Source organism: Phaethon lepturus, unplaced genomic scaffold (genome assembly GCF_000687285.1).
Source record: "Phaethon lepturus isolate BGI_N335 unplaced genomic scaffold, ASM68728v1 scaffold1491, whole genome shotgun sequence".
NCBI lineage: Eukaryota > Metazoa > Chordata > Aves > Phaethontiformes > Phaethontidae > Phaethon > Phaethon lepturus.
This window is the reverse complement of record NW_010519608.1, coordinates 43348-55959: the sequence shown is the minus strand read 5'-3', so window position 1 is coordinate 55959 and position 12612 is coordinate 43348. Positions and strand designations below refer to the sequence as shown.

At 36.6% G+C, this 12612-nt stretch overlaps 1 protein-coding gene across 1 annotated transcript in view; it reads right to left on the bottom strand.

The window, feature by feature from the left end:
• Positions 1-12612, bottom strand: part of LOC104628482 (extended synaptotagmin-2-like) — a gene marked incomplete at its 5' end in the record, with an annotated part of 60736 nt that overhangs the window by 22136 nt on the left and 25988 nt on the right. The window contains 5 exon segments of the mRNA XM_010297088.1: positions 256-304; positions 1619-1701; positions 2113-2289; positions 2836-2956; positions 7569-7624. Coding sequence (XP_010295390.1) covers positions 256-304; positions 1619-1701; positions 2113-2289; positions 2836-2956; positions 7569-7624 — 486 coding nt within the window.

Here is a 12612-nt window from a genome sequence, read left to right as displayed (position 1 = left end):
TCACCAAATATGTAACTTACTGGTTTTTGCATTTACATACTAGTAATCTTAAAATCCCAAGACAGAAGAAGAATGGCATTATTATTCGGATTTCACCAATTCAGATATCTCTTAAACCACAGGGAATCTAATTCTGTACCATTAAGGTTATTAATGCACATACAGGAACTATCCCCAGGAAAAAAAATATAGCACAAGAACACCTACATATACAACAGATGGGTTTCCATAAACCAAAAGTTACTGAACACTTACCTCATCTAGAAGACGCTCCTTTTCAACTTCAATTAAATCTATCATCAAACTAAAAAGAAAAAAAAAAAAAAAAAAAAAAAATCAGTATTTTAGCCAAGAAACAAAAAAATCTAATACAGAACTCAAACCCCACCCTGTGCTTGCTGAGTATCCAGGCTTCCACTGAGATCAAAAAAGCAAAATACTATTCTTTTAGCCCCTAAGAAAGGAAGAAGTAGGGAATGAAATGGCTGAACAAAGATGAATGCAGGGTAACAGAAAGTATGCCTATACTAGAGCCCATTTTGTAGCTACAAGGGCAACTGGCACAATGTGGCTCACATATATATGACCAAACTCTCAAAACAGAGACCACATCCAAACTACCCACTGGGAATAGCTCCTGGATGTATGCTATGACCAAATTCATGCTTTGGCATTGTCTGGGAGAGTGCTAGTTCACACAAGCTAAAAACGTACCAGGGAATCTCCTAAAAATTAAATAGGGCAGAGAACTGCATGCCAGTGCATGAACATTTGTTGTGGCTTTTCATTTTATTAGTACTGATGTACACGTTATGCCACTTTCCCCCCCCACCACTTCAGTGTAAGATTAGGGAAGTGCAAAGAAAAGAAGCCTTTGTACTACCTACTTCTTTATTTTAATGAGAAGAGAAGTAGGTACTGTTGCTCCTGTTAAGAGAGAAGGAGCTGGAAAGATAAGGGAGTTCTACTCTGTATGGAAAGCAACAATGGGAAGCTCCAAAACTCTGCAAGAAATAAAGGTGACAAATTACTGGAGAAAGAAGCTGACTAAAACCCTGAAATGTTTATTGGGTAAACACTAAAGGCAGGCCTATGGAATCTAAGAGTGAGTAATGTTTGCGAAAGCATTACAGCAAAATTTTTTCTTTAATCAAATAGTTAAGATCAGCTCTTAGAGAAAAATAAACTGTGAGATAGCCATTTAAAAACTATAAAGATGAAGAAAATACAGAATTATAAAGCTATCTTAACTTTGCCTGAATTAAGACTTAGTGCAAGCTTACAAATATTAAAGCAGGATGGGTACAATTCAAAAAACAACCCCCCAAAAAACACACACTTTTTTTTTTCCTGGGTACCCACAATACTTACCTTTTTTAAAAAAAAAATTAAAAAATGTAAACATATAGATGTGTATATACACACACAGGCACATTTTTATACACATATATTTACATATATGAAGTAATTACAGAACTACTTAATACCACCATTTTAAAAAGATAATAATTTTATCAGGATCAGAACTAGAACTGCCATAAAATGCAAAAAGGAAAAAAACGATCAAAATATTTAATCGCTTTTCAATACCTGCAAACATATTCTCCATAACATTTACCTTCCCAGGAAGTCATCTTTATCTGGATCTTCATCAAAGAGCTCAATCTCTAGCTCCTGTCCTGGATGTTCATATACTAAGGCCTGGAAGTACAGTAAGATGGCACTGTCAATGGCAAAACTAAATAGCTTTCTTAAATGGCATGGTACAGTAGAACATTGAACTGGAGTGCCTTTGTGTATTAAAACATACCAATAAGCAAATCTTTTAAAAAGATACAATTTAATAAGCAGAGAAAGTATAAGAGCTTTTCAGATGCTATTTGCTGACATTGGCTTTAAGAGACTAGACTGTTACTCAGAATTACTGATGCTTAGTCTAGACACAAAAAAACTACACGTCAATGGAGAATTTCTGTTTTGTTACAGAACTTCCGGCTTTTAGACAGAGTTATCAAGAAGCTCCTCAAGGAAGTCCCCAGAGTATCATCTTTAACAAAAGAAACTTTAGAAGACAACTTCATAGAACACACAAGGTATTTTTATTGGTCATACCTCATAAACTTCATTCCATTTTGGATTGAGATTTTCTTTGATGACCTTGCTTTGGAAAATCTGGTTGCCCACACGGATGATTCCGTAAGGATCTGACTTTCCTTTGACAATCCCTTTTAGGTAAGTATCTTTCCCCTCCAGGTCCTGAGCTTCAATAAAGTGTATCCTTAGAACACCCTGAAAAAGGAAAAAATGAATTTATGTCGCAATCTGAACATGTCATTACAATTTATGCAATGTGTGTTTTATAATTTCCACTGTGATTCCCTTAACATGAAACTTCGTTTGGAACACTGTAAATGGAGGCATATCAACGTTGATCCACACACACAGCAGACCTAGTGCTCAAGAGATTCCTGACTGGAAGTCAGTAGCAATAAATAGTAACAATATTAAAGTGAACTAAAAATAATTTACAGTGATAATGTAGAACATATGCCACTTACTTTTTAGTCTATACAGTTGAACTATATTTTAGCAAGCAATATATTTAAGATTCTAGCAAAGCAAAAAAATCCTGATTGGCGTTGTTATTATAAAACATTAACTCAGCAGAAAGTATCTATCAATTAAATCGATTATTTTAAGTGACTGGATTCACTGTAATTTGTACTACTGCTGTAACTGTATTTAGAAATTCACACAGATGTGCATATCTTTAACAGTTACTACTACAGAAAAAACTAAATGCCAAATTATTAGTGTTAACAAAAACATGCTTACCTTTGGTATAGGAAACCGCAACTGAGCGATCTGCACTTCACTGACAAGGGGGACTGTAATTCTATTTGGAAGGACCAGGTAGTTGGATATTATATCCAGTATTATTGTATCTGATAGGCCACTGTTGGAGAAAATAATCCTCAGTTACTTCATGAGAATTAAACACGTTATGTCACACTAATATACTCCTCTTGCTGCTTAACAACCTAAATGGAGAAAATATTTGCCGGGGCAGGTGGCAGGAGGGGTGGGGGGAGCAGAAGACACATCACGTTTTTTTAAACACGTGTTTTAAAATAAAGGATTCTTGCCAAAATGGCCACCAGGTGGAAGCAGCTGACACTAAATAGCAGAGACCACAGAGATTAATATAAAGTTCTCGTTTCCCTGCCACCGCCAAGTTCCCCCCTCACCCCTGCCTTTTAAAGCCACCCAGGGTAAAAGGCTGTTGCACAAGTTTCTTGCCTGCATTGCGTATAACCAAGCAGATGTTAACTGTTGTTCTACTTTTGTATTTCAATGATGATTTAACTGTCCCTGAAAGTCTGGCTAACCATTCCTGTATTGTTATGAAACAAGTGGTCCTCCTGAGCTCGAGGACCGGCATTTAAAGCAAAAACACAAAGAAAACATGCTCGTAGCCGAGTAAAATATAGCCAAGGGAAGCAAAACAGGTTTTGTTCTGGCAAAAAGGGAGTGGCAGTACAAGCACACTGCTAATGAATCATTAAAACGCCCAAACCCACACCCCCACGCCCACCAAGCACAGAAAAGAAACGTATTTCCTAAGGTACAAGTTCACCCGGTTTGGGCCTGAACTGACAAATCGGCACGTTTTCAGACATTAACACCGCTGGTTACCTGCACTGCCCGCGCTGGCAAAGGCAGAAGTGGAATGGTACAACTCACCACAGAAAACAGGTATCCAGGAAAAGTTCAGGGGTATGTACAAAGGTTCAGAGGGAAAATGAACAATACTTGAGAGATTCTGAACTGCAGGTGCACTCTGGCTAAAAAGCCGGCGTAGCTGCTTCACAGCTGAACCATTTCTCCTCCTAAATACATTGTAAGATTCTCCTCTTACAGTCTTTATGAAATTAAAATGCAGATATGTTTGATTACCGGGAACATTTTTCAGCTGAAGCACTTGTGAAATTTTTCTAAGACTGACTCTTCAGTGGGGAGCAGCTCTGACTCAGCGGCTAGCATATGGACACAAAAGCTGAGGTGAATTGTAATATGTATTACATTTTAATTTAGGAAGAAAATATTGTGGTAAGCAATAAACATATTACAGTAGAGATGGGTAACAAAATGAACCCACTGAGTGCAGTCTGGCCCATTTCAAATTCACACTGAACTTCCATGCCAGGTATCTGCAACCTGCACCCCCTCGGTTGCCCACTTCCACTGTAAATCCAAATGAACTATGGTATGTGATAGAACATGGCTGACTTTTTAATGGCATCCAGTACAAAAGGAACAGAAGAAACTCAAGGTTGCATCAAGATCAATGGACAGCTCTGTACAGACCTCTGTTTATTCTCTGACAAAGCAACAGTGGACAATATTGAGATACTGCTCAGAAGAAAAGTTTCCTTTCAACTTCTGTGAGTTTATTCATAGCCACCCTAAAGAGGGGACTTCATTCCCCTTCCTTTCTTCCAGAGCTTATCCAGTCATATTTACAAAGATTTTCATTGTACATGAACACTGAACCCTACAAATTTATAGTTTCAGTAATTCTTAAGACAACTACTACAAGAAGATAATTACATCATTTGAAAATAAGTAGCTTCCTTTAGTCACGGTAACACATGTTGCTTTCCAAATTTCTCAGTTCAGTGTTGCCAAACATCAAGTTTTCAACTTACGCATGTTAAACTTTCTCTAAAATAAACCAAGAAAATAGAACCCATTATTTTGTTAGAGTTGACTTAAAAATTCAAGATAAACATGTTAAAGTCTTAACACTAAAAGAAAAAAAAAAAAAAAAGGCTGAGGTGATGGTAACTACACAAGCAACAACCACACTTTTCAAAACAGAAGTCTGATGAAAATCTCCAGTAGCGAGATCAGATAAGTTTGGTTTGTTCCTGCTTTTGTCGGTGTCCCTACCTGGCAAGAAGAGAAAGCTCTGCCTTTATGCTTAGTAAAGCACATGCCTTAAGAAGAGATGATTAATGGAGAAAATGAACTGATCTAGGTCAGAGAAAGCAAATGAGCAGTTCAAGAGAGGCAATGGTACCAGAGCTGCCTTGAAAGAGAGGTTATCATGCTCCTCTCTCCTATTTAGTTAAGATCACATAAATAAACCTAACCTAGACTAGCAAAAGGTTCAGAGACTGATTAATGTTCAAATGGAGCTACAGCAGATCTCCTTAAATAAGAGAAACAGCCTGAAGGACAACCGAGCCCTGTCACTTGGAGGATTTGCAATCATTTATACTAGGACCCAACCCCAGCTCTGATTTCCAAAGGTCAGTCTCACAATTTTATTCCAACATAAATGCTTGAATTTCACAAAAACATCTGAGAAATAAATATGACAAATGAACCAGCATTAATGGAATTTCACAAAATTTTACACAGAGAAACGGGACTCGTAGGAGGTAGCAGATATTGAGTCTTTAAAAACAGGGAGCTGAAAAAGAATACTGAAGTTCATAACTAAGTACTGAATTAAATGAACATTAAATTAACATGACACTTTCAAGTTGTTTAAAACTTACCTAACTAAATATCAGCCAACTGGGATGCTTCCAGCTGGAAAGTATTCTTCATGAATACAGCGCAAAAATGACAATCTTTTTTATTATTTTATTACTTAAACTAAGAGGTCTGATCTATGGAAAACAGGGACAAATCACTAACCAAGCAACAGAGAAAGGTGTATGAAGTTAAACCCTTACATTGATGCATCATCGATAAACAGTTTCTTAAGATCGTAAAACTCTTAAGCCATTGATTCTAAGTACAATTATTTTTTCAGTTCACAAAAATGAGAGGTGTGAAATGCTTCAAATAGTTTATTATAGTAAATGTCTTCAAAAGCTCAATTTCATTGCAGAAAAATTATTGGCCATTACCAACTCTGTTGGACTGCTCTCTATTTAGCTCTGCTTAATTTTTAGTGACAGAATAAGCCGATGTGTTTTCCCTGCATCGTCTTTATTCATACTGCAGAGACAACACATCTCTCCCTGCACAGGGTATTTTTACTCCATCTTAAGCAACTGTAACAGAATTCATCCTCCCATCATCCACAGCCCCTCCTGACAGCACTTGAGGATTCTCACAGCCTGGCTCCTCCTCACATAGAGATTTTAATTCCACTCCTCCGTAACCTATACTAATGATGGAATATGAATTATTTTCGTGTCGTGCTCCTTGTGGAGTCATACGCTAAGAGCAATGAAAGTTGTTAACAGCTGACAGAGAAGCTTCCAGCAGCAAATGCAGAAATTCATTTAGCAGAAGACATTTGCAAACAGAGTACAAGTAAGTACTAAGTAGTGTGCGGCCAACAGCCATAGGATGAAAAAGGTACCTGTGGCAGCAGCAAGCTCCCGTTCACCATTGTTTCTAACAACTACAATATGTCAAGCTCTTGTACCAAAATATACAATCTATCTATACAGACAAGAAAAACAAACACAGCACTGAAGAAATCTCTTGACAAGGCAGAGCATGAGTCACCTCAGTTACAGTTTCTATAGAAACTATACCACATCTACATGGCACCATTACATGCATACGTGACCAAGCTTGGTTGCTCTGGAAACCAGACACTTGATTTACTTAGCAAGATACTGTTTACATCTGAGGTTTTGTGTTTGCAGTCAGGCAAGTATGTAGCATGATAAGAATCTCAGGAGCCTAGTAAGCTTAAGTGCTAAACGTAAATTTATTAGTGTTATGTCAACATAGCAAATCATTACTCAGAAGCTGTATTTTGGAAGCCATTTTCTCACTCATCAAGAAAACATCTTTCCTCAAGGCAGTCCTAAGCAGTCTTGAAACATAAGCAATTCTTGTAGCCATTAACCTACTTAATGCAAGTTCTAATTTCAAACTGTTCAACTGGGATTCCATGCGGTGGCTTCACAGATCTAAGTAAAGCTAAAACCGTTTCAGGCATGCAATTGACCACTAAAGGATCAGTTTAATACCTAAATTCAGACTCTTGTTTTTAAGCAATGAACAATAATTCTGGAGTCAGCCAACTCTTCACATAATAAACTGAAAGCTTTAAAAGTAAGTACCTGAAGAAATTAAAAGTTTATTTAATTACTGTCTTAAGGTATTTCTAACTCCCTTTACACAAGCAACTAGAGATGTATCAGCATACAAAGCCATGAGCTAAGATGTTGTGAACCCACTGATATGAAAAATAAGGCACTCTGTCCTTCTGCACATGGCAGATCTGGAAATCTTCTGAATTTCCTAATCTGTAAAGGCTGAGAACACTAAACAAAGCAGATTAAAAATTATCTTTTCAAAATGTTTTTAACAAGAGCTACTAGATATACTTTTGATATACTTTCACTTGTAGTAAAATCACTACCTTTTGCATATTGAGCAATTCCATGTAATTCTAAACTAAGAGATAATTGCTCAGAATCATTTAACCTAAAATATTTTAGCTGATGGTCTTCAGATTTTCTGGGGCTTACTGGGGTGGAAGAGTATTAAACATTATACATTAAACAGCTATATTTACATATACTTACTTCAGTCCTGGAACATCCAGAAGATTGGTCAGTCCAGTCCAGTTAATTTCTAAAAGCTGTGAAAAGGAGGAGGCAGGGGGAATAGAAAAAAAGAAAAGCGACTTAGAATACAAAACATTAAAGAAATAATCCTGATTACTATAGATTCTAATCAGTGGAGGGTTAATAACCAGTTTCCAGGATTTTCTTAAAAACAAAATGTCTTCCATTCTAAATGATTTTTAGCCACTGTATTAAAATTTTAAATAAACAACTCACCATCCTCTTATCCACGCTTCCACACATACATATAAATACACACATGCACACCCCAATATAAATGTGTACATAGTATCTACTACATACAACCAATATCAAATAATGAAATGTGGTCCTGTTTTCTGGAGAAATATTTTCACATTGACCATAGACCTGTTATAGATGAACAGTCACCAACATGAATTTGCAAAGTATAGTAAGTTAATAAAGAATCCCATTTGAGACCATGAAAATAAGAGATCCAGAAGACATGACCAAATGAAAGAATGAAGGACTGGGTTTGAGAAGATGGAAGGAGGACGTGACAACAGCTTGCAAACACAGAGGAGGCTGGTTTCAATGATGAAGAGACAAATTCATTCTACCACTGATCCAGTAAAGAAGAAAGGTATCAACAGGATTAGGTATCAAAGTGAATAAAAACCCTCAGAAATAATTAATAGGGATAACTGTTGCTAGATCATATGTACTTCCTTCACAGAAAATCTTTACAGAATATTAGACAAACAAATGCTATAAAGGTACTTATTCTGTTACAGGGATGCTGGCATTAACAACTGATTTCTAATGTCCTTTTCAATCCTACAATCTTCTAATTCTAGGTAACAAAACTAACAGAGCTGAGTTTCCTTATCTCCCTTCTCACTGACAACTTTCTATTAGCTGCACAGAAAGTTAATTGAATATAAGCATCAAACAAATCCAAATCCACCCAACTACCACCACGCTTCCAAATCCAACCAACCCAATTTAAGAATAACTGCATGAAAAAAGGATTTTGAGATTACTGAGTTCAGAAACTAATTGTGGTGGTTCAGTTAAATGCTGAAAAACACCAACAAATCTCCACAAGAATCTATGTTGCATCTTTCCACAAATAGGAAAGAATAATCATCCTACATTCATTTTCTATTAAAAAAAACCCCAGCACATACCATTCTTTTATAAAGGATCTATTAATAGTTTAATTAGTGATTTCCTTTGTGAATACTTTCACTAAAGATAACACATAATGCATTTACTTACATAAGGAGCACTGTTACTTAATATACTTTAGTAACGGTGGTAAAATATTTCAACAATGCTATCTAAGCAGAACCTAGCCTACCCGTAACGAACAATTAAGCAGAAAAATCATTATCCTTTCAATGGAAAAGGTAGTAAGATTTAATTAGGAATAAAGGAATATTCCAAAACAAAAGGCAAGACAGATCATGGGATGTACTGCAAGAGTCTACACGAGCCAGCAACATGCCCTTGCCACAAAGGCGGCTAATGCTATCCTGGGCTGCATGAGGAAAACCATTGCCAGCAGGCTGAGGGAGGTGATCCTTCCCATCTCCTCAGCACTGGTGAGGCCACACCGGGAGTGTTTTGTCCAGTTCTGAGCTTCTCAACACATGGACATAGTGGAGAGAGTCCAACAAAGGGCCATGAAGATGATTAACAACCTAGAGCATCCCTCCTATGAGGAAAGGCTGAGAGAGCTGGGACTGTTTCGCCTGGAAAAAAGAAGGCTCAGGGGAGATCTTATTAATGCCTACAAATACCTGAAGGGAGGATGCAGAGAAGATGGAGCTGGGCTCTTCTCAGTGGTGCCCAGTGACAGGACCACAGGCAACTGGCACAGACTGTGCTCTCTGAACATCAGGAAACACTTTTTTTACTGTGACGGTGACTGAGCTCTGGTGCAGGTTGCCCAAAGAGGTTGTGGAGTGTCCACCTTTGGAGATACTCAGAAGCCATCTGGACATGGTCCTGGCCAACCTGCTCCAGGTGGCCCTGCTTGAGCAAGGGGATTGGACTAGATGACTTCCAGAGGCCCCTGCCAATCTCAACTATTCTAGGAGTCTGTGAATATATTACGACAGAAAACAAACACTTGGTCCCATCCAGGGAGTAAGACCAGCATTTTCCTAACTATGCCGTTCAGAAGAGTGAATAAACCCACAGACTTCAATAGAATGCTTATTAAAATTTAGCACTATCCCTACTGATATCCATTTAGAAAATTGTTGGAAGATTTTTCTTAGCCTCCTTCTTTTACCATATTACACGCCTGTGCCTCTGTACCAGCAGGAAAGAAACTGAAACAGAGACTCCTTTAATAAAGGCATCTAACTTAAAACTCTAGTGGATGACTGAAAGAAGCCTTCTTTCTACCTCCATCAACCAAAAGGGGTACAATGGAGATCTACCATATTTCAGCATTTAGAAACCAACACACTTCGAACAAAATAATTACAATTTTATACAGATCATTACAGTTTATCTGTTTGCTGCTTCTAAATGCAGTTTTCTCAACCCTTCAGGATATTACTGTTTCCCAGACTCTGAAAGAATGAATGAAAGTCAAAACAGTTTTTCATTCTGTCATTACAGCATCAAACAGAGAGGAAGAACTCTCAGAATGACAGCTAAACTTCATGGTTTAGTTCGATCCAATTAGTTTTCTTACTTCACATAATTTTAAATTGTGTGGGTTAAAATGCAGTAAACAATAAACTTCTGCCAGTTGTATGCATTTTATTATATTTAATTATGCCTTTGCATCTGACCTTTTCCCCATGCCAGTTACAGAGTATCTCCTTTATCTATCCATTTCATATACCGTTTTGCCCAGAAATTATATTCAATATCTCAATAGATACAATAATGATGAAATTATGACAGCAGAAAAAAGTCAAATTTTTGTTGTTATGCTCTGACCCTTAAAAAACACATTCTCAAACTATCCACACTTAAGTAGCAGTACGACAGAGGACTGAAATGTAAAGCTTTAGACACTTTGCTGAACTATGGGTAACATCTCCTAGAAGCTTAATTCTGTGTCTTTAGAAATCACAGGAGCTTTCTAAAAAGATACTGAAGAATTGATGCTACTGTGAAAATGTAGGTTGATTTTTAAAAGATTTCTAAAACCTTATTTTGCAAGTTTCATCAGAAAGTTAAGTTTTCCTTTTCATTTATTTTTCAACAAAATACCCCAAACAGACACTGAAAATAATATGTTGGAGGAGGAAAAAAAGTAACAGAATTTTGAACTTTTTATTAAATAGAAATAATTGCTTTTTGCAGTTGAAGGCATAAAGAAATGAAGATAAAATACTTGTTGCATTAGTTGCTGGAATCACTTCTGGTTTAGCCTTTACATCATTGGTGACATGCACCACTGGATAAATTGAAAAATTTTATTTGTCTGCTGGCAATTGCATTTCGCAATTAAGATATTTTGTCTTTATAACTAGAATGTTCCAAAGACATCCTCTCACTTAGTCGTTTATTTACTTGATTCTCTGTATTAAAATTACCTCACAGGACAAAGTGAAACAAATTATCTTGCAGGACAAAATGAAACACACCACTAAATACTATTTAACATCAATTGTAACTTGCACATCAATTTTTCCAGATGTACACAACATCGGAGGTAAATGAAATAACATTATAAGGAAAGATATTCTCCAAATGTAATAGTTGCTCTAGTGACCAAATTGCATGAACACATGGAAATAGATAGCTTTCCAAAAATAAGTTCTGTGATAAAATAATAGATTTTTGGACTCTAGAAATTTTAATGAAAAGTGTCCTTACCCAAAGGTTGGAATACCTCTAAAATCCTAACTTTTATAAACACAATGTAAACAGTTATGGTCTCTTTGCTCTTTTACACACTATAAACAATTAACATTAAATGGCTACTCTCAATCTATCTGTGAAGTTAATATATGCTCTCATTATAAAATAACTTCAAAACAGAATGTGTCATCATGTCAGAATAGGATTTTTTGTTCTGAAATGTACAAGGGCTTTTACAACACTCAAAAGCATTAAGTGAAGAACATGGTAGAAATTAATAATTAAAGAACATTTCACAATAGTGAAGCAGATCATATTCTTGCTACTTGTAACAACAGTCATTCTAACATATGCCATAAATATCGACAAGCTTGCATTTAGTTTTCGACTTATGAAGTGACACAAAACACTGGATGAATGTGCAATAAATGACTAATTTGTACACAACACCAACTAAATGATGAATGCAATGGTAAAATCACTGTGAGACAATGCTATAGATATGAGCATCTTCAGAAAACTTTTCAAATTGAGCTTACTTTGCCTTTAATGTCATGTATAGCACACTTGATTTCTGTGTAAGTGGAAATTTCCCTCAACCGGGAAATTGAAAACCTTACAAGGATCTGATTTCCATCACACAAAATGGCCCAAAGCACTTTTATTCTCTGCCCAAGAAATATGTTATTTTGGTTCTGAGATACGAATATAGACTCTTGGATTAGAAGACACATGCAAAGAACTGTCTTTGCCAATCTGAAGGGAGGCTCTTGTAGTACTTTTCACTAAGTTTTCTTTACCATCCATAAAAGCACTACAGGCTCCTATATCCTAAGCACGTGGTTACTTTCAGCAAATGGTTATACAATATCAATCCAAAGTTTTTCTTCTAAAACTCAATATTTTTTTTTTAACTTTTATTAATTTTTAGGAAGCTTGATGTCAACAGAATTGGGATGAATGCTGGGAGTAAAACTTAAAATCTCAGAGCAGTAACAGTGGTTTAACTGACCATACACAGACATCTAATTCCATTTGACATCCAGGAGGATACAAAACAGAATAGTTGGGGTTGGAAAACATCTCTGGACATCATCCAGTCCAACATCCTTGCTCAAGGCAGAGTCAGCTAGAGCAGGTTAATCAGGGCTGTGTCCAGCTGGGTTTTGAACATCTCCAAGGATGGAGACTCCACAACCTCTCCAGG